This window comes from Sarcophilus harrisii, chromosome 3, assembly GCF_902635505.1.
Source record: "Sarcophilus harrisii chromosome 3, mSarHar1.11, whole genome shotgun sequence".
Taxonomy (NCBI): Eukaryota; Metazoa; Chordata; class Mammalia; order Dasyuromorphia; family Dasyuridae; genus Sarcophilus; species Sarcophilus harrisii.
Window position 1 is genome coordinate 504,486,662 of NC_045428.1, and position 22,057 is coordinate 504,508,718.

General features: G+C 37.9%; 1 protein-coding gene across 5 annotated transcripts in view; it reads right to left on the reverse strand.

Moving 5' to 3' along the window:
- Window positions 1–22,057, reverse strand: part of TENM4 (teneurin transmembrane protein 4) — a 1,164,499-nt gene that overhangs the window by 146,232 nt on the left and 996,210 nt on the right. For 3 of the 5 annotated variants that reach the window (XM_031963708.1, XM_031963710.1, XM_031963711.1), the window contains 2 exons: window positions 18,963–18,989; window positions 7,633–7,779 (listed from right to left, as the gene is read on the reverse strand). In XM_031963708.1, the coding sequence (XP_031819568.1) occupies window positions 7,633–7,779; window positions 18,963–18,989 (174 nt within the window). The remainder of the gene's footprint in view (window positions 1–7,632; window positions 7,780–18,962; window positions 18,990–22,057) is intronic. The other 2 variants (XM_031963707.1, XM_031963709.1) reach the window with 1 other exon arrangement.

Here is a 22,057-nt window from a genome sequence, read left to right on the forward strand (position 1 = left end):
ATTCTCTGACTCCATTCACACGCCTTGCAAAACCTTTATATGCTGCCTGAAACACAATATTTTTAAAGGTCAATTTCTCTCTTGCCTTTTATCCTGTGAAACACTATATGAGAACATGCTGCCAGGTGACTAAATTATATCATTTTATGAGAACTCTCAATTTCAGGAAGGGAATGGGGGGAAATGGGGGAGGGCTGGAGAGATATCTTGATTCTGAGTTTGCCTGAAATTTCCTTTCCCAGGCTGACCCCATAAATTACTTGTAATGCAGCCTTATGATTGCGTCTCATGGGCCCCACAGCATTTGAACTCCTTGGAAGAGGTTACCACATCTCAAGGCTGCTGCAAAATCTTTCTCAAATACAGTCTGATTGACTCAAATTCCAATTGACTATTTTTTTCTCCTCTTAAAAACAGTGGCCATGAAACTAAGTCATGATAGAAAACTGCAATTTGGAAAACATTCATGTTTAAGGGCATATCTGACAAGGCCCCACCTGCTCTTTCCTTCCACACTGACAATAAAGGGAAATACTTTGCAATGAAAGTATTTTAAGAGTACAAGAGACCTGAATCTGAATCTTACATCTGCCACTTATTAGATAAATCACTTTACTGATCCTCAGTTTCTTCCTATGTAAAATGAGCATAAAAAAGGAAATGTTTTGTAAACCATAAACTTCTTACAGAAATATCAATTATTCGTAGGTGTGGTGGAAAGAGTGCTGGATTTGGAAGGAAAGGACCTAGAGGTGAGGAATTTGACAGGAAATTTAAATTGAGTAAAGGGCTTGATGATGTGAACTGGGCAAAGTTACTTAATTTTTCAGAAACACAGTTTCCCCATCTATCAATAAAGAAAGTTGAACTAAATGACTTTTCATCTCTATGATCCCGAGTCACTACCTGGTTCAGAGCCTTCTTCTATCAGGATTTCTCAAACTCTGTTGCACATGATATGAAAAGGGATTCTTGGAAAATGCTGACACTCTTTGAAATAAAATTCTTATTCATTATAGTGATAATGCTATTTGTCTTGCTGCGGCACAGGACTGTTTTGAGCATGGCACTTTGGAAACTGCAAAGTGCTACAGAAATGGGAGTAATTATTAGTAGTATCTGAGCATTACCCTCAAGACTGATTTCACTTTTCTGATTCTTGCTCTATCACTAATAAGTCACTCTGGAAAGATCAATTCACTTTTATGTATCTTGACTGTTTCCTCAGTAAGGTAAAGAGATGGTACCAGAAGCAAATCAATTAAAAAAATCAAGCCCTCATTTCATAAGCACCTACTCTGGGCAGGGCTCTGGGGATATAAAGACAAAATACCAAGTATTCACTGTTCTCAGGCAGCTTATATTCCACTGATGAATTCCATGGTTTTCCTTTCTTAAATAGTCCATGACTTTATGATTCAAAGTGCATATATAAAGAGATTATTCTTTACCAAAGACATATTAGAGTATTATGAATAGCTGAATATATGGTAGTATATCTCCATCAGCCTTACATAGATAAAAAAGGAAATTTACATTTTTTTTTTTGTTTTTAAGAATGAGTATCCTGATTGAATTCAGATTGGAATTACAGTGGCTACTCATGATGTAATCTCACTGTTGATCAGCACAGAAACTTTGACCTGCTCAGTTTATAACCTGGGTTAGCTTACCCCTTTTCAGGGAGCTTAGTGGCCCTCTGTTCCTAAGGGTTTAATCATATTTGTGCCATACTTAGTACAAAAATTTGATCATCTTTAGTCCTACTGCAGTTCAAAACTCCTGAGTTCAAGAGATCCACCAGCCTGAGCCTCATTCTTACCCTCATCCTCTGATTTCCCCATCAAATGGAGATTGTGGGTATGTTCCATTAGACCCAGTGGAAATATATACATGAATTGCTGCTTAAGGAAACAAAGGTTGACTTATATTGACTTATATGAACTATCTTATTAGGCATTGAGTTTGTAATCAAAGAAGGTATTCAAATAGATGGTGGACAACCACTTGTCCAATAAGATTTTTGTTTTTAGGAGGAGTTGGACTATTTGACTGTCTAGGTACCTTCTAGCTATGGAATTTTAAGATACTATGATCAGAATATTTTCATTTTAGAAGAAATTCTATCAATTTAAAGGTAATAACTGAGATGTTTGTAACATATATAGAACTTTAAAAATGGAAAGGTCTTTACAGACCATCTGATCTAAGGAAACTATCAATTAATTAGTCTAATAAACATTTATTAAATTCTACTATGTGCCAGACAATGTGTTAAGTGCTGGGGATATAAAGAGAGGCAAAAGAGAGTTTCTTATCGCAAGGATCTCAGTGTAATAGAGGGAGACTATATGCAAACAACTATATACAAATAACCTATGTACAGAATAAATTAGAGATAATTCCAGGGGGAAGGTATGAAAGGATTCTGAGGAAGTCTTTTTCTTCTATATTATAGAAGACTATAGAATTCTCTGTATTCTAATGGACCTGGTAACTCTGACTACTCTTTGTGTTGTAAGACTATGTCCTAATGGCTCTGTCTGTTCTGACATTCTATGTTCTAAGATCCATCTGTTTTCTGACATGTTCTAATTTACATTTTCCATTTTTGACAGTCTATTCAATAATCTACAAGACTATGAGCTTTCCTCTGAAGATTAGGTCATAAGCATTTCCACCAACATGGGACATGTGGGTAGTCAGAGAACTGGGTCTGGAGTCAGAAGGACCTGAATTTAAATCCAACCTCAGAAACTTATTAGCTGTGTGATCCTGGGCAAGTCTATTAACTCTGTTGGCCTCAGTTTCCTCATATGTAAAATGAACTGGATAAGGAAATGGCAAGCTACCTCAGTATCTTTGCCACGAAAACCCCAAATGGGGTCACAAAGAGTCAGACATGACTGAAAAAGTACTGAATAAACAACAAAACTGCATAGTTTGTCAAAAATAGCTGTTGATTCAGACATGGCAAGACTCGGTACATGGTTTAGCTTTGATGCTTTTCAGTGCCAAAAGGGTGAATTTTCTGGTCTGGGGCAGTATCCCCTGTTTCAGCAGCTGAATTTCTCTAGCTTGCTTGAGGACTGGATCAGAGTCTTCCTGCAAGGGGGGGTGGTGTCATCTTTTCCCATAAGAACTTTGGGATTTTAGGAATGAATGTGTTTAGCTCCTCCTTACACCCCTGCTATGGTGACTTATTACTGTCACTGTCAGCTATAAATAGTTAAAAAAATAAATAAAAAGATGAAGAAACTGGTATCTGGTTTCATTCATGGGAATGAATGACCTTTGTTTCATGACTTATATTCTTGGCCTGGCAGGGAGGAGGGGGAGAAGCTGTGCTTTTCCCATATTTATTCAGATCATTTGGTTCCATTTGCTTTTCCAGATGTGAAACAGCTTGTTTAAGGCTTCGGAGAAAAGACCTGGGAACCTGGGGAAGTGAAGACTTACACAGCAGTATAAGGTTTACTTTCCCTCAATCTAGAATATTTTTAAAGAATTCAGGGTCCTACTAGAGTGAACAATATGTTATAATCACAATAGCAAGCATCTATGGAGCACTTTACATATTATCTCATTTCACTTCACAAAGACACTGAGGTAGGTACTTTTAACATTCCCTTTTTCTACTCTAGAATATTTCCCTCAGTCTAGACTATTCAAAGAATTCCCTCAGTCTAGAATATTTTCAAAGAATTCAGGGTCCTACTAGAGTGAACAATATGTTATAATGACAATAGCAAACATCTATGGAGCACTTTACATATTATCTCATTTCACCTCACAAAAATACTGAGGTAGGTAATTTTAATATTCCCCTTTTACAGATGAAGTAACCAAGGCTAAACCCCAACATTCTGCGGGAGGCCTTTCCTAGACATCATCTAATTTTCCCAAACTAGCACTATCTTTTCTGAGATTGCCTTCCATGTGGTTTATGTGTTATGTACTCCATTATACTGTGAATCCCCTAAAAGAAGGGACAGTGTCTTTCCCTTTCTCTGTAATCCCAGTGTTTAGGACAGTGCCAGTGTTACTAAGTGTAACACTGTAAGTATTAGTGTAAGTGTAAATGTCAGTGTAAATGTAAGTGTCTGACTTAATGGGGCTGACAGGGGTTAAGGGACTTTCCTGGGGTAACCCAGGTTTTCCTGACTGCAAGTCCCATGCTCTGTCCCCTGATTTATTGTTCACAAACACTTTCTTCACAATGATTTAGTTGTAAGTAAGTAATAGTAGTAAGTGTTCTTATTTCCAGTTCAGGATGGTAACACTGACTTGCTCAGAGATACACCACTGAAAAGCACCAAAGCTGAGCTGTGCACTGGGTCTTTCCAAGTCTGAGTAAACAGCCATTTTTAACATACTATGCTGATTCTCTTCTAATAAAAACTAACTCACTTATATGTAGGCATTCAAGGCTTTCAGAGTCCTCCACTTATGTCAATCTTAAGAGTCAGATAATATAAATATATTCCTGTCTCCATTTTACAGATGAGGAAACATGTTCAAGGTCACACAGTTCTTAAGCAGCGGAGCCAGGTTTTCAAATCATGTCTCACAAACCTATATTAAGCTATGTATAAAACCATCCTATTTACTTACTTAATATTTATTACTCAGAAAGCTGTGCTTCCAATCAGACAAAGTGAAATGGAGAATTGATTGAGGAAACAATCTAGATCCGAATAAAAACTCACTGCCCCCTCCCTCTTGCAACCTAGAATTGGAAATGTTTAACAGAATAAACAAAAGTAGGACACAGTGTAGATAATGTGAATTTGTGGTTTTGTAAGTCAATATGCTGCCCACAGGGCTGCATTTCGATTTCAGTTTGACACTACTGATCTAAATAACCAAGGGTGATTTGGAGAGGACTGAATTAACCAAAATGACTGCTTATCTATCTTTAAAATCAACATTATCCAACTAACTTGATCCCCACTTTCCATTTTACTGTGCCTAGAGTAATTGTCCATACTCATACTCTTTTTCTGACTAGTTTTCTGGCTAAAATGGGGGGTATAGGTCTCTTCTATTTGAAAGGAAAAGAAATGAGACTGCTCTTCTCTCAAAACTTAACCACCTCTTAAAAATGATCTCCCTCATCCAGAGTCCAAAGTGGGGGATGTGATAGTCCCATTGGCCACTGCCCAACTGTGGGATCATGTTCCATTCCAGGCACAAGGTAAAGAACTGCTCAGAGAAGGGTGCTAAGGATAATGAGGGGACTTTAAACCATGCTACAGAAGGATGAGCTGGAGAAACTAAAAATGATTAGTCTGAAGAAGAAGGGGCTTATGGATGTCTCTAAAGCTCTGAAGAGCTGATTTGGGGAAGAAAGATTAGACTTATTCTGCTTGGTTTATTGAGTGTAAATGCTAAGGAGGCTGATTTGAACTCAATGAGAGAATTTTGTAATAATCAGAACTATTCCTAAATGAGCTGCCTCAGGAAAGAGTGAGATCCCCATCTTTAAAGAGATTCAAGAAGATATTGGATGTAATTTGTTGGTCTACTGTGGATTGCCATAGAGTCCATCAGAGTTCTATCTTGAGTCTTATTCTTATCTCTCTCTACTACTTTACTTGGTGATGTTATCAGCTTCCAAAGATTGAATTACCAGTTCTATGCTAATGATTCTCAAATCCACCTGCTCTGTTCTAATCTCTCTGCTGAACTCTAAGTCTTGTATCTCCAACTCCCTTCTAGTTATCTTGAACTGGAAATCTGGTAGACATTTTTACTTAAGTTAAACAGGTGCAATCCTTTTAAACATATTTCCATATTTGTCATTTTGTACAAGAAAAATCAGACCAAAAGGGAAGAAACCATAAGAAGGAAAAAGCAAACAAACAAATAAACAGGAAAACAAACTGAACACATTCAGTCTTCATAGTTTTCTCTCTGGATGCAATTGGTATTTTCCATCCTAAATTTATTTGGTTGCTTTGGATTATCTGGTAGACACTATAAATTCAATATGCCTCAAAATAAATTCATTATTTTTCCTCCCCAATCCTGTTCTCCACATCCAAACTTTCCTGTTATTCTTTAGGCCACCAACATCTTCCCAATGTCCCCAGGCTCCCAATCTAGGTATCAGCCTCAGCTCCTCACTCTTTCTCATCTCCCATATCCAATCTGTTGCCCAATACTTACAGATTTTACCATCTCCCAAATCTGCCCCTTCTCTCTCCTGACAATTTCATCTCTCTGGGACAAGCCCTCATCACCTCATTCTTGGATCATTGCAATAGCTTGTTGGTGAGTCTGTCTGCCTCAATCCTGCTCATTCTAATTTATTCTTCATTCAGCTGTCAAAGTGAATTTTCTAAAGTGCAGATTAGACCACATCACCTCCTCCTCATTGAACTCCAGTGGCTTCCTACTGGCCCCAGATAAAATACAAATGCTTTGTCTGGCAAGCAAAGTCCTTCATAACCCACCCCCTCTTACCTTTCCAGCCTTCTTACACCTTATTCCCACATGTGTACTCTTCAATCCTGCAAAATTGGTCCTCTGGCTGCTCTACAAACAAGGTGCTGTATTTCTCAGCTCTGGACATTTTCTCTGGCTGTCTCCCATGCTTGAATGCTCTCTTTCCTCATTTCTATCTATAACTTCCTTTAAATCCCAACTAAAATTCCACTTTCTATAATAACAAATCTTCCCCAACACCTTTCAACTTTAGTGCCTTCCCTCTATTCATTTTTCCCTATTTACCCTGTATATAGATTATTTGTATACATTTGTTTCTCTCCTCTCTCATTAGCCTGTAAGCTCCTTGAGGGAATGAACTTTCTAGATTGTGTTTAGCATAGTACCTGGCACACAAGAGGTGCTTAATAAATGACTATCTTAAATGCTATTGTGGGAATGGATTTGCATTACAAGTTCTCTTTCAACCCCTCAAATCTGATGATTCCTTCATCAGTTGTTTGATATTGTAAGATAATGTCCATTATTCTTTGTAATAATATTTGAATATTTGAAATAATATTCTTTGTAATACCAGTACCACCACTACCACCACCACCACCACCACCACCACCACCACCACCACTACTACTACTACTACTACTACTACCACCACTACTACTGCTACTACTGCTATCAAGGTTTGAGTAACTTACTTTCTAAAACATTTCTTAACTAACCTCTTAGTAAATTAATAATTATACTACATTGCTTTATCTTCCTGATGTAATTAATAATAATAAAAACATTAAGAAACTAAAAAGGACATTAATAAGTGTCTATTCTCACCTTTTTACAACAAAAAACCAGAGATAATTAATGTTTCTAAAATGCTTTTTAGACATCTAAGCACTTATGTCAGCTATTATTGTTGCTGTTATTATGATTTTTGATCAGTTATAGCGTTTAGAAAGGTTACATAGTTAATTAACCACAAACTATTTAATCCTGTTCTTACTTTCTGTCCAGAGCTTTATTAAGAGACATATAGTCAGTCAGCTGGAGTAATTTGCTTTTGCTACACTAAGAGAACTCCAGTGAATCAACACCAAAGGTCTAGCATTCTTTCTGGCTAAAGAACTGGCTCTGGCCATAGTCTCTAAGCAGTTATTTGCCCTATGTAGTCCCAGTTGCCAATCTTACCTCCATCATTGTCTTTGCTATCTCCACATGCAGTTTCCATGGAAGTGTCACAGCCTGCACCTCTCCAGCCCAGCTGACAAACACAATGCCATCCATTCAGGTCCAGGGTACACCTGCCATTCCCGTTGCACAAACCAGGACAGCCTTCTGCAAAGCAAACAGTGAAGAAGTGGCTATTTTAGAACATGCAAAAGAGAAGCATGGTTTAAGAACCAATATTGATTAACAATCCTGGTACGAGACACTACCCCCAACCCTATAACTCATATTAGGATAATGCTTTGCAAGTTCAATACTTTCCTCATATAAGTCTTACTACTTTCATTTTATAAGTAAGGAAAATTAAGTTTCAAGGAGGTAAGTGATTGGTTCTTGATCAAAAATCTAGGGTGTACATTGAAGTGTAGGGTAGTAGAAAGAATACTATATTTGTAGTTGGTAGACATGGACTTCAAATCTTGGTTCTATTACTTACCATTTCATGATAAACAAGTTCCCTGGGTTCAGTTCCCTCATCTGAAAAATGATAGAGTATACTAGAAGATCTTTAAAATCCTTTCTAGCTTTGACCTTATATCTGGGATGTCTCTAAGGATTCTTTTGGATCTAAATTCTATGATGCTGATTCTGTGGCAACCCTTCTTCAACTCAACCAAACTGGTTTGGAGGGTTTTTTTTTTTGGTTTATTATTTCCACTTAGTATTCTGTTCAGAACTAAAGACTTCTTAGGACTTCTGTGAGAATGACTTTATGCAGCCATTCACTGCATAAACTATTCTGTACTTTCTAATAATAAAAGCAAAGATAACTCACATCTATTTAGGGCTTTAAGTTTTATACAGTGCTTTTTTCATAACAATATTAAGCAAAGGTCAAGTGTTATTACCTCTATTTAGCAGATAAGGGAACTGATTTTCAAAGTTAAAGTACATTGTCCAAGAGTACTGGCTAATGAGAAGTATGTCTCCTAGGATAGATTCTTGGATAATGAATAGGTTCACATACACTCACTCCTTTCTCCACAGTTACAATGGAAGCTTTTTTCCCCTATGATCTTGGTGGTGACTTCATATTACCTGCTAAGTTAGAGATACTTGGAAATTTAAGTTCAGGGACAGCCAAAGTATATCTTCCCTTTTGCTGATTCAGGATGAGTTTTGATGCATGAATTGACTTTATTGCTTCAGAGCTGTCACTTCAAAAGCTGAACTCTTTTTAAAGATTTTATATCAACTAGATTTTTTAAAAAGGTGAACTCCCAAGCTGATCCAGTTCCTGAATTTGTAAGTGGGCTAGGATCCAGATATGGGAGAAGCTAAGGGGAAGAGGATACTTGGAATCTATAGCAAGACAGAAAGGACAAAACTGATAGTTTTGTCCCAGATAAACAGGCTCAAATGCCATTGTCTTCATGCAGTCTTCCCTGATCCTTCCATCCAAGGAAAAAATGCTCACATTCTGTTTTATAGTTTGTACATGGATGCTATGTCCTTGGAAGGCCAGCACCCAGTCAGTTCCTCAGTAGACAATTAGTTTTACAAAGTACTATTCCAAAACTTTCTTTTGTTGTTATTGCTCAGTCATATCCAACTATTCTTGGGGTTTTCCTGGCAAATATAATGGAATCGTCTGCCATTTCTTTCTCTACCTCATTTTACAGATAAGGAAACTGAGACAAACAGGGTCAAGTGACTTGCCCATAGTCACACAGCTAATGTGTCTGAGGCTGGATTTGAACAAAGGAAGAGTCTTTTTTAACTCTGGGCCCAGTGCTCTGTATGCCATGGCATCACTTAGATGCCCTTAACAGCTACTTTCCAAAGCAAAACCCACCTAGGTGTGGAGGAAATGCACCAACATCTCTTGTATGTTGGTTAGGAGTCAGGGTTTCAGCAAAGTCTAATCCCAGTTTTGCCATTAACTCACTCTGAAACCCCAGGTGAACTGCTTCATCATCCTGGCCTTTATTTCCCAATATGTAAAAAAGGGTAGAATAGGACCCTTCCAGCTCGAACATGCTATGATTCAATTGCATTATGCCTGGTTTGTGAACTTGCCATGTTCTGAATTGTATTTTAGCTCTAGGTACTCCTCTCTTATTCTTATACACTATTAATAAGCTCTTTGAGCACAGGGACCTAGTTTAATCCACCTTTGCATCTCCCTCAGAAGGCAGCGGCAAACCCTTTTCATAGTAGGCAGCATGTCAATATTTGCTGAATGAATGAATCATCTGAGCAATGGAGTTCAAACAGGCCTCCTTTAAAATTTTATATCAACCAGATTTTTAGAAAGTACTCTACAGAAAATATATTACACAGATTATTAATATGCAATACTATAAAGTTCTACAGAAGGGTAGAAAGTTAAAAGGACATTTGGGTAAACCCCTTTGATTTTCTACAATTACTATGTTTGGCAGAAGGTAGTTTCTGCTTTGGGTAAGGATCCGTAATGGTTCGCTGACCAGTAGCATTTCCAGTGTCTGTCTCTTAAGCCTGGACTTTCTCCCTCTGTCACCTGTGTTAAGTCTTAACTAGACTTAGACCTTCTGTTAGGAGCCTTTCCCTATTCTCATTAATGTTAGTGTATTCCCTATCTCCAATTTATCATGTATTTATCTGTTTGCATGTTGTTTCCTGTATTAGATTGTGAGCTCCTTAAGGGAGTGGACTGTTTTTGGATTTAAATTTTTTTTTCTAATTTTTGGCACTGAGCAGAGTATATGGTACACAGCTAATAAAAATATTAGCTGATTGAATGAGAGTAGAAAAGATGAAGTAGGATTGGCCTGAGTTTTAGTTCTTTCTTAGAAGATTACTAAGTGAACCATAGAATGAAGGAACTAGTGGTACCTTAGAAAAGAGAATTTAGAATATAAACATTGGCAGAAACCATAGAATGGACACTTGGATATGTATTGTACTTTTTTGGTCATCACTTTTTTTTATATGGAAAAAAGAAATGATAATTTGTATGTACCAATCTCAAGGGGTTTTGAAGAAAATATTCTGTGAATTGTGTGGCATAGAAAAGTGCTATTATTATTTATGTATATTATTTTGATGGGAGAATCATATGTTTAGAGTTGGACCACTGACTCCATTTGTCATTTTAAACTCATGTCTGATTCTTTGTGACCCCATTTAGGGTATTCTTGGCACATTTATAGGACTGTTTTGCCATTTCTTTCTCCAGATCATTTTATAGATGAGGAAACTGAGGCAAATAGAGTTAAGTGACTTTCCCAGGGTCATACAGCTAAGTATCTGAGGTTGAGTTTGAACCCAGGAAGATGAATCTTCCTAACTCTAAGTCCAGCACTTTATCTACAGTTCCACCTAGCTGTCTCTAAGGAAGTATAGAAAAGTGCTATTATTATTGTGTCTTTTTTTCTTATGGAAGAATTTTGGGTTTAGAGTTGAATCATTGACTCCATCAATCATTGTTAAGTCTTGTCCAACTCTTTGTGATCCTGTTTAAGGTTATCTTGACAAAGATAAAGTTTGCCATCTTCTTCTCCAATTCAATTTAGAGATAAGGAACTAAGGTGAACAGGGTTAAGTGACTTGTCCAGGGTCATATAGCTAGTTAATGTCTGAAGATAAATTTGAAATGAAGATGATTCTTCCTGACTCCAGATCTGGCACTCTATCCACTGAGGCATCTAGCTGCCCAACCACTACACCATCTTTAAAGAGGTATAGAAATATACTATTATAATTGTTTATATATATTTTTCTTTTGGGAGAATCACAGCTTTAGAGTTGGACAATTGATTCCAACCCCTTCTTTATACAAATGAGAAATTGAGGTAAAGTGACATGTTCAAGGATCCATGGGTTGGAAATGGCAGAGAACCCAGCTCTGTAACTACAAAATTGAACATTTTTTCTTTGCTAAATTCAAGAAGAGAACATTTCTGCAGCACATTAATGATTCATAAACTTCCTTTTGATATTCCTGTTTCACGGAAGAGGAACATGAGAATCAAAATGAGTTACTTGCTCATGGTCACACAGATAGTAAGAGGCAGAGTCAAAATTTGAATTCAGGTCTCTCAAAGTCCAAACTCAATGGCTTTTTAAAATGTGGAATGAATAAATGGCTGATAGAATGAAATAGGCTAATGTTATTTGAAGTAAAATAAAACATAGACTCTAAGGACATACAGGGATGGTTTAGAAGAGTTGGGATGTTGATTTGGGGGAAGAGAAGAAGAGTAAAGGGGTGAGGGAAGATGATGGCTAGAGACATATCTAAAGAGCTCTCAGGGGAATGGGGCATTATTAGACTTGTTCTGATTGGCACTGAAGGACAGAATTAGGCAAAAGCTTAAAGGAAGATGGTTTTAGGTTTATTGTAAAGATAAACTTCCCATCACTAAAGCTGTTCCTGAAATTGAAATAGGCTGCATTTGTTATGTTGATGATGTTGTGATTTCATTCTAATTTGGCAAATGAAAAGAGTGTGGGTCTTGTTCTATCATCTACCAGCTGTTAACAGACTTTATAAAATCTCTTTATCTTTCCTGAGACTCATTCTTCTCATCCACAAAATGGGAATCATAATGTTCCAACCAGAAGTTGGAAGACTAAAAAGCTCTATTGTGAGGATTTGGTGAGATAACATATGTAAATAATTCTGTTTCCATAAAATGCTGTAGGACTGTGTTGCTGTTGTTAATTTGAAGCTTTAGCTTACTCCCACCCTGGCTATCTGCCTAAGATCTTGGGAACACTGTTAGAAGCAGAACTCTGGGGTTCTCTGGACTTCCAAGCCTAGTGGTAAGGTTCTTCCTTGGGCCATAGTTTTGGATCAATTAAGGCCCCTTCCTACTCTATTATTCATTGATTTTGGTAGAATGTTTTTTTGGTTGTGAAGCAATTGGGGTTAAGTGACTTGCCTAGTCACACAGCTAGTAAGTGTCTTTGAACTCAGATCCTCCTGACTCCAGGACCGCTGCTCTATCCATTGCTGGTCTCCTTAGCGGCCCTTAGTAGAATCTTGCTAGTTTGAATTCCATTTACATTAATAAGCATATACTTTCTGAGGACTTACTGTGTACCCATTTCTGGGTATAAAAAGTACTGATCAGAGATTCATAGGATGTTAGAGCATAGTTCCAACACTGGACACAAAATGTAGGTTCTAGAAGGGACTTAAGATTATAGAATGCTAAAAAATAGAACACAGGATATTAGAGTTGGTAAGAATTTAGAATGCTAGGGAAAAACATAAATAAACTATAAATATCTATTGGACTGGAATGAAATATTAGAGCTAGAAGAGACTTTTGGGACCATCTGGTCTGCTTGCTTCATCCTACGGAGGTTTCAGAGAAGAGACTTGGCTAACATCATATGGCCAGTCAGTGTCAAGGCTGTCATCTTCCTAGAATTAGAAGTACATCTATGATATTCAAGCTTTTAAAAGTTGAAGAAGGCCAAAAAAAGTGTGTGTGTGGGGACACCATCCGTGAACTCCCATAATAGAATCTGGCTACTGACAACCCCAATATGAATGAACCAGCTGTTCCAGGGGTAGAGAATGGGAATTGGGGTACTGAAGAGCATTCACAGGTAATTGCCCAGCCATTTGGACTTGGTAGCCAGACTCAGCTACTGTTAATGATCTGAGCACTTACACCTCCCCCTTTCTCCAATTAGTCCCAATTATAAATTTCTTTCTTACAGCTGGGACTTTCTTTCAGTTAAGCCTCATTTCTACTTCAAATTGGTCTTGGGGGAGAGAAGGCCTGATCTTAAAATTAGTAATCGGCAAATTGCTTTCTTTTGCCTCCACAAGGTTCTGAACAGAGGGCATTTGATTTCCTCAGCTGTCCCAAGAAGCTCAGGAGGTTTCGTGGAACAAAGTGGTGCAGGAAACAGAGGCAATTATCTGGATGATTCAGGAGGAAATGCTGGTACGATATCATTATCTTCACTGGGGTGATATAAACAACAGTTTTCTTGTCTTAATAAACATCAGAGGCAATGTGATCTGGCAATGAGCTTGGGAATGGGGAGAGCTGGGTTCAAGTCTTGGATCAGCCTCTTATTAGTGGTGTGACTTTGAATAAGTTGATTGTCTTCTCTTTGGTCTAGTTTCCTTGTTTATAAAATGAGGGATTTTAAATTGATGGTTCCAAGTGCCCTCCCTCATGACATTTAGAGCCCTACTGGCTCTAACATTCTGTGTTCTAAGATCCTATGTAGTTCTAGCTCTAACATTCTCTGTTCTAAGGTCCTTTCTACTTCTAATATTCTGTATTCTAAGGTCTATTCCAGTGCTGACATTCTCTATTCTAAGGTTCCTTTCTACTTCTAACATTCTCTATTCTAAGGTCTATTCCAGCTCTGTCATTCTGTGTTCTAAGGTCTCTCTCAGCTCTGATATTCTTTATTCTAAGATGTATTTCAGTTGTAACTTTTCTGTTCTAAGGCTCCTGATTCTTTTTTCTGATTTTTCTTCTAAAATCTGTCCCAGCTTGGTTCTAAGGTGCTTTTGCACTTGTAACATTCTGTATTAGAGCCTCGAATAATGAGGACATTTTGTGTTCTAAGGCCTCTTCCAGCTCTGACATTCTATGATTCTACTGCTTTTCCAAAGAGCACAAGTGAAAATATTCCCTGTTGGAGGTGTACTATGCCCATCAATATTATATTCAATGTAAGGCTCACTTTGTAAAAGACTGAAAGACATTCTAACTGGAGGGACTCTGAAGAGAAGACTTGTTGCAGTAGGTGTTCATATACCATGCAGTCTTAAAACTTATCCAAAGGGACTTTTTATGGACCATATTATGGATTCATAACCTTTACGGTCTCAGAGTTCTTCCAGAGAATTTCTTTGAAACTAAGTGCTTACAAGCTAAATTAGGTCCACTTTAACTTGGAGCTTGTTTTGTGGTGAAAAAAAAAATAGCAATGGATTTGAATCCAGGCTCTGTCAGTTATTCACTGTGTGAGGTTGGTTGGTTAAGTACTCTAAGCCTTCATCTTTAAGTGGAAGTTGTCCTCCTTACTTTACAGGGATGTGTATGTGGTGAGGGTTAAATAAGATGTATATCGTCAGCTGCTTAACTTTAAAACTTTAAGGATCCATTAATTCCTCCTTCCAGCTATATACCCTCTGTCAGTGTACACTACAATCCCCTTCCTGATGTGGTAGGTAAAATCTGCAGGAGTTGCGGTTGGAGAGAAATGCCATCCTGCAGTGGCCAGCCTTTTGTGGTCAGGTCTGCTGTCTCTCAGCCACTGTCACTGGGCCTGAACTCAAAACCCATATTTAGCTTTCTAGGGCCAGACTGTACTTGGGTCCATCCACTGGGACAGAGCCCAGGGTCACAACCACACCACAATTAAGCATCGGAGGAGGAGGTTAGTGTAATTGCAGAGCATTAGATAAACGTCAGCTCTCATCATCACTGGTATTACTATTAGTTCAGAAACTCGTCCTGCTCTTGGTTGCCAGCATGAAGCAGCCTCTTCCAAAGTGACAGACTGGCTCTCAAGCAGTCTTCTCGGAAGCACTGCTAAGACTCATTCAGACCCCAAACCCCAAGCCCATCAATTATGCAGAGGCAAAGCGACATTCACAATCTTCTGGAAAGGCTCCTGCCAGGCATTTGGCCAAAAGAATGTGCATTTAAAGTTTAGGAAAGGGCTGAATGTTTCCAAAGAAATGGAGCTTTTAAAATGACAAGCCTCAGAATGTCACGACTCCACGGGACCTCGGAGATCCGTGCCCCCTTCTTTCTTGTATTAGAGAGCAGGCAACAGTGGCTGAGGGAGGGGATGGGACTCTCTAGTGTCCCACAGAAAGTGACAGAGCTGACATTCAAATCCAGGCCTTCCGGCTCAAAGGCAGAGAGCATTTCCTACCATAAGAGACACCATCACACTGGAGGCTATCTTCTCATTCTCTGTGTATCTGAAGACCTTTAATCTAGCTAGCCATGCCTATGGTCTGATTTTTTTCTACCTTCAGAAGTAAGAAGGGAGTGACATTTGTAATAAAAATCACAATAACACATTATTCTTCTGTACTATATTGATTTTCTATTCTCCAACTGCTTCTAAATAACCTTTTACCTACCCTTCTTTCAGAACTTCTTAATAGAGATGCCCAAAAGTTTTACCTAGTTGTCTTAGGGCCCAGTGAATTCCTCATTGCCAGAGGGGAGGAGAGAGACAGAAAGGATGTAAAAGAATGAAATGAACCACTTTATTAGCCATGTGGTGGGCAAATCATTTAACTTTCTTGTCCCTCAGTCTTTCCTTTTGTTAAATAAAACTATTGGAATTGATGGCTTCCATCAATGGAATTGATGGGTGTCTTTTTCAACTCTCATCTATGATCCTTTGGATTTCCTACTTCAAGTTTCACAGAACACTTTTTTTTCTGTTCCTCCCTAATGCACTAATAAGTAGCAGGATATTTAACATACCATATCTCTCTATTCTACATGACCTCTAAGAAGACATAGACTAAAGGGCAGGTGCACTTCTCTCCCTCCAAGGGCTGATGGCAGCAGAGTTGTGCTCAGAAGTGGTGTTTAATAAACATCTGATCACTGATCAATAACAATACTTACCCTACCTACCTTACAGGGCTGTTGTGAGAATCAAAAGAAACAATGGGTGTTAATGTGTTAGATTGATAGACTCAGAAAATGTCCCAAATGAAATGGATCCTAAAGCACAGAATTGTCTAACAGTGACCTATAAAATATAGCTGCTTCTTCCAAAATGACAGACTGGATTTCAAAGTAGAATCATCTGAACCAATACTACAGCTCTTTCTAACTCAAACCACAAATTTACTCCAATGGCTCTTAAAACAGGGAAAGTCAGAGCTAGAAAGGGATCTTGGAAATTGGTGCCCCTATCACAATGTTCTAATAAAGGTAAATGAATGAGTGAATAAAAAAATTCTCCATCCTTATGTGCCTGGAAACACTGAGGTCTCTGAATTAACCTCTTAGACAGTTACTGTGAGAAATCCACAAGATAATAGGCTTGGAAGTACTTTTTAAAAAAATACAATAGCTTTTTATTTTCAAAATACAGGCAAAGATAGAGAGAACTTTCAACATCCATCTTTGCAAAACTTTGTGTTTTTGGAAGTACATTAGAAAAGAATAAAATGCTTTGCAAATGGACAGGCAATTTTTATCATTATAGCTTCGGCTTTGTGAAAGGTCCTTGATTGGGTAGTTGAAAGCATACTACTTCAGTGGGGACCTAAACATGTAGGTTTGTCTCCTGGCTTTTTAATTCTGTGATCAGTTGGGCAAGTCACTTGCCCTAGTTTAGTCTCAGTTTTCTCATCAGCAAAATGAAGAGGATTAGACTAAAGTCTCCCTAAGGTCCTTTCCATCTCTAAATATTATGATAGAATGACTAATTTTAAAAAGTTTCAAGAGCATCTACCTTCCTAGTTGTTTTTTTTTAAATTGCACTGATGCTTTTTATTTTACACTGGTCATTTAGGGATATTTCCCTCTATTTCTCATGCAGTGAGCCTTCTCTTGTTTAAGTAAATCTAAGATGATTACATCTATTAGCAGTTTATGCTGTTAATATCTCACCTTGGTCTTCTAATCAAGGGAAAGATGGGAGAGATGTATTCATGTAAGTTCAATTTTACTTTAAAGAGACTGAATTTATCTAGGGTTAAATTTAGTAAATATTAAGCAACTATTATGTCTACAATATTTTTTTAGACACTGGGAAAGATAAAAAGATTGAGCTAAAGCTTGGTCACTTTGTTCATGGTGCTTACAGTCTATTGAGGGATATGGTATATCCATATGGCACCAATAACTAGAGTGTCCTAAAAGTCTAAGTGCTTTTTAAAGTCTCACCAACCTAAAATGTCAAGATAAGTCTGATGAAACAAGATGGTTTAGTATATAAATGGCCTTGGAACCCTAGTTTTTAGTCATGATTTTGGACCAGAGTTAAGGAGCATTATAATGGAATGCTCCTTAGGAATGGACTAGGAAATAGGGACATAGGGTCAAATTCTAGCTCTGCTAATTAATTACTTAATTACTTGGAACAAGTTGCTAAACTTCTCTTTAAGACTCAGTTTTATCTTTTGTAAAAAGGAGTTGAGATTAGGTAGGCCATAATGTCCTTCAGGCACTAATATCCTACGTTTCAACATTTTAGGTTCTAAGATCCCTCCCTGATTTGACATCACATTTTTTGTGCAACATCAGATGTTGCAAGATCTCTTCTAACCTCTGACATCTTCAAATCTCTTGAGGTATAAACATTCCCTGTTCCAAGGGCCTTCCACCTTTAACATTCCCTGTTCTAAGGTCTCTCTTCCAGCGATGAATGCCAAAGAGTCTATCATAAAGAACATATCCATATTCAATTAGCACATTTAAGTCATTGTGCAATCTTGGCAAATCACTGAATATGACAATGACATTCTAAGCCACCCTCAAACCTATAGGCAGTGTGATTACCACTACCAGTTTGGCTCACTGTCCCTCGCCTCTGATGTAAAGAAGAAACTCCCATATGAAAAATTTTAGTGCCTTCACTTTTTCTTCCAAGTCATTACCACAGTTTGAAATGGCAGTCAATATTTCTAATTAAAAGCCAATTTGGCCATTGCAATTACAATTTCATAAATTAAACTGGCTAATGAACTGAAACTTTCAATTAAATGTTAGTGCTCAAATACCTGAGCTTCCCAGAGAAGTGAATCTTGGAGAAATAAGATCTGTTTGGGAAAATCGGGAGTTATTTAATCATTATCAATAGGCAAATCAGAAGAAAGGAAATATTATGACCCAAGGCCAGGGGACCATAACTCTTAATTAGCATAATGTTGGCCATTTGCAAGACAAATTATCCCAAAGCCAGGTTTTTTTTTCCCTAGGAAAATACGAATCACACCATAAAATAATGGGGACACGCTTTCAGGATTTTTTCAAGTCTCCTGAGGTTTCTTTCCCTCTCAGTCCATCTACCTTTTCCCAGTATTTCAATTCTGATGAGCTTGGTCAGGGGAGGTGGGGGATGGGAAGGATGGTAAAATATGGGTGGAAAAGGAGGAAGGGTGGGGGCTGGGATCATGGAAAATAAAGGACATAGTAGCATTCCACAGAGACCAGAGCTCCTGGGAAATGAATAGGGCTCCAGGCATGTCACCCTCATGGGATGGAGACCTCAGTGTCTACAATGGCAGCCTGGAGGTGGTGGGTTCATGGGGATGTATATCAATTATTATCAATACAATTATCCATAACACACACACGCACACGCACAAAGACAACAGGAAAATAGAGGAAGGAAGACCATACCTTTCACTACCTTATCCAGATAGTGAGCTTGGGAGATAAAAGACAGGACATTTAAGGTAGGGTTGAGTAAGTACCATATTGCCCATCACAAGACAATGCAGGTGTTACAGAGGAAGAGGAAACTTGGCCAACAGCATCAGAATGGAATCTCTGTCCCAGGAGGAAGAGCATCAATCAACAGCATTAAGAGTCAGAGGCTGGGCACAAGACCAGGGCCCCAGGGGACTGGCTTCTCCCCCATCTGACTTTGGGAACATCATCACAACGGCAGAAATCAAACACACATGGATGGAGATGAATGGAAGGCAAGAATGGGGAGGAGCAGAAGCAGCAGTTGTATGAGGCAGGGGTGGATTCCCTCAGAGCTGCCCTCCTGGGAGGGGGAAAGAAACCCATCTGACAAATAGGAGCCAGCTCTGGGAAGTGGTTAGTGGACACTTACCAGTTTCGTGGCCTCTGACAAATCAATTAATCTGACTTTTGTAATCCACATATATAAAAAGGGTGTATATTCATCCTGCCCTGCCTGCCCAACAGGATAGCTGTGAGGGTTCAAGGAGTGCTTTGTAAACATAAAATGCCCAATTGTAAGTTATTTCCATCAAATGGAAAAAGAGTATTCTTGGAGAGAGGCAAAGTGAAAAGAGCAAAGGATTTGGAGTCAGGAGATGTTGAGTCATTGTCATTTTAGTCTCACTAAAGGCTTGGGGTCACTGCCACATCAATTGTGTGGTTTTCAGCAAGGTGTTTAACCTCTGTGAGCCATAGTGTTCTTATCGGCAAAATGGGGACAAACTCCTCTCTTTACTCCACGGGTGGGCTCCTGAAGGGCTTTGTAAGACACTACATAAATGTCAAATATTAACATTATATTCATACAAAGATATGGTCCTGAGATGTGTGTAAATTAAATCCATGGAAATTTGATCATTTAAAACATACTGAAGGAAGCTGGTTGTAGTGAATGTAAAATTCTACTAATAAAGCTCCATTAATGCAGCCTATTCAGTGAATGCAAGACCCTGAGATCAGATTGGACAGACTATCAGCACCTAGCTAACTCTCATCCTTTCATCCTCAAGTGGGACTTCAACATTTCTGGTGATGCTCTTTTAAATCCCCTAACTGACTACTTACTCAATTCTGTCTCCATGACCGGCTTCATTCCATCTCTGCCATCCAGAGGGATGGTCACCTGTCTCCTACTCCCTTCACCCCATCTCATCATCACCCACAAGCAGAATATTCTTTGGCTTAGATCAAAAATCCTGAGTCTGTCCAACAAAAATGTCATGCTCTGTGATGTCACCTGAAACTGACAGTTAAAGATCTCATCCTTTGACCATTTGGACTTCAATTTCCTCTTGTGTAAAACAAGAAAAGTTTGCCAATCTCTTAGGTCCTTTCCAGCTCTTATATATTTAATACTATTCTGTTCATTGCTCTTCTATTAGCAATGCTATTTTAAGAATGAATTTGAACAAATAAGTTATTTTGACTATTATAAATACTCAATTTAAGATGCTATATGTATCCAGAGAAAGAATTGGTAAATTGATAAATTATAGAATAATTTTATATACATATATGTGTAACTATGTGTGTATATATATAGGTATATACATCTATTTATAATTATACATATATACACATAATAGATGTATATACCTATATAACACACAATAGATAGATAAATGTATATACCTATATTTACACAGATACTTATACACATATGTATATAGACACACCTATTTGTGTCTAATGACAACCATCTCTAGGATGGGGGCAGGAAAGAAAAAAATACAAGATAATTTTGTTATATATTTGAAAGGAATATCAAATTGTCAATAGTAGATTTGCAGTTTCATGTGCAATCATCTTTTTTATTGTTTTTTGTAATGGAAATACTTGTTTTAATTTTATAAATTAAACATAAAATTGAAAAAAGAAGAAGCTATTCATGGATGAAAGGGATTCCTACTTTAATCTGATCTCATATCACTGTCCTCACAAAATAATAATAGCCTGAATTTATGAAGTCTTAAGTTTTGCAAAGTGCTTGAGAAATATTTTCTCATTTTATCTTCATGAAAAGCTTGAAGATAGATGCTATTATTCTCCCTATTTTACAGATGAAAAAAACTGAGGCAGACAGAAGTTAGATGACTTGCTCAGGAAGGATTTGGATTCAGATTTTCTGAATCCCCTCATTCCCTCCTCCCCCCATTCTACCCACTGAACCATCTAATTTCCTCATAATAATAACAATAGCTCACATTTCTATAAATTTTTTCCCTTCAGGTTTTCAAGACTTCCTTCCAATTATTCCAAAAGAGGTATAAACATTATTAGCCTCATTTTATAGATAAAGAAATTGAGGCCCAAAGAAGCTCTTAGCTAATTTAAGGAGTCTGTAAATTTTTAGAGCCAGAATTTGAATTTAGGGTTTTGGTTCTGGGACTAGTTCTCTGTTGTGCCAAGTCTTAAGCCTTTTTAATAGTCTCCTATATTTAGTAAGTATCTGGTGTGAGACTGACATCTTTTGGAAGCGATCAGTAAAAAAAAAAAAAAAGATTGTTTAGGTCCCACGCTGAGCAGAGAGTTGGTGCAACCTCCACAGACCAGCTGGAAGACTTGAGAATTATATGATGCTTCTCTTCCCATATTTGTCCCCTAAACTCATCCTTCCCTCTCCTGCCTCCTTATATTGCCACAGGCTGGCCCTCAGGCCTGGAACTTACTCCCTCACTGTCTGCTCCTGTTGAAATCCTTCTCTTCCACCGGCATCTCTTTCATTATTAAACCAGCCCTGAGACTTTTTAGCTGCAGTGATCTCTTCCTCACTAAACTGTCACATATCACTTTTTAGGGGGACCTCTACTTTATTGTACTCTATTCAGGCATCATATTTGTTGATGTGAATTTTCTATTTTCCTAAAAAGTACGATCCTTGAGGACTTCACCAAAACTACCTTTATAATCTTAGTACCTAGAGTTGTATTTTGTTGATAATAATAATAATAGCTAATGTGTACTAATAGCACTATGTACCGCTCTTTTAATACTTTTATTAGTACTAATTAGTACTAAAAGTA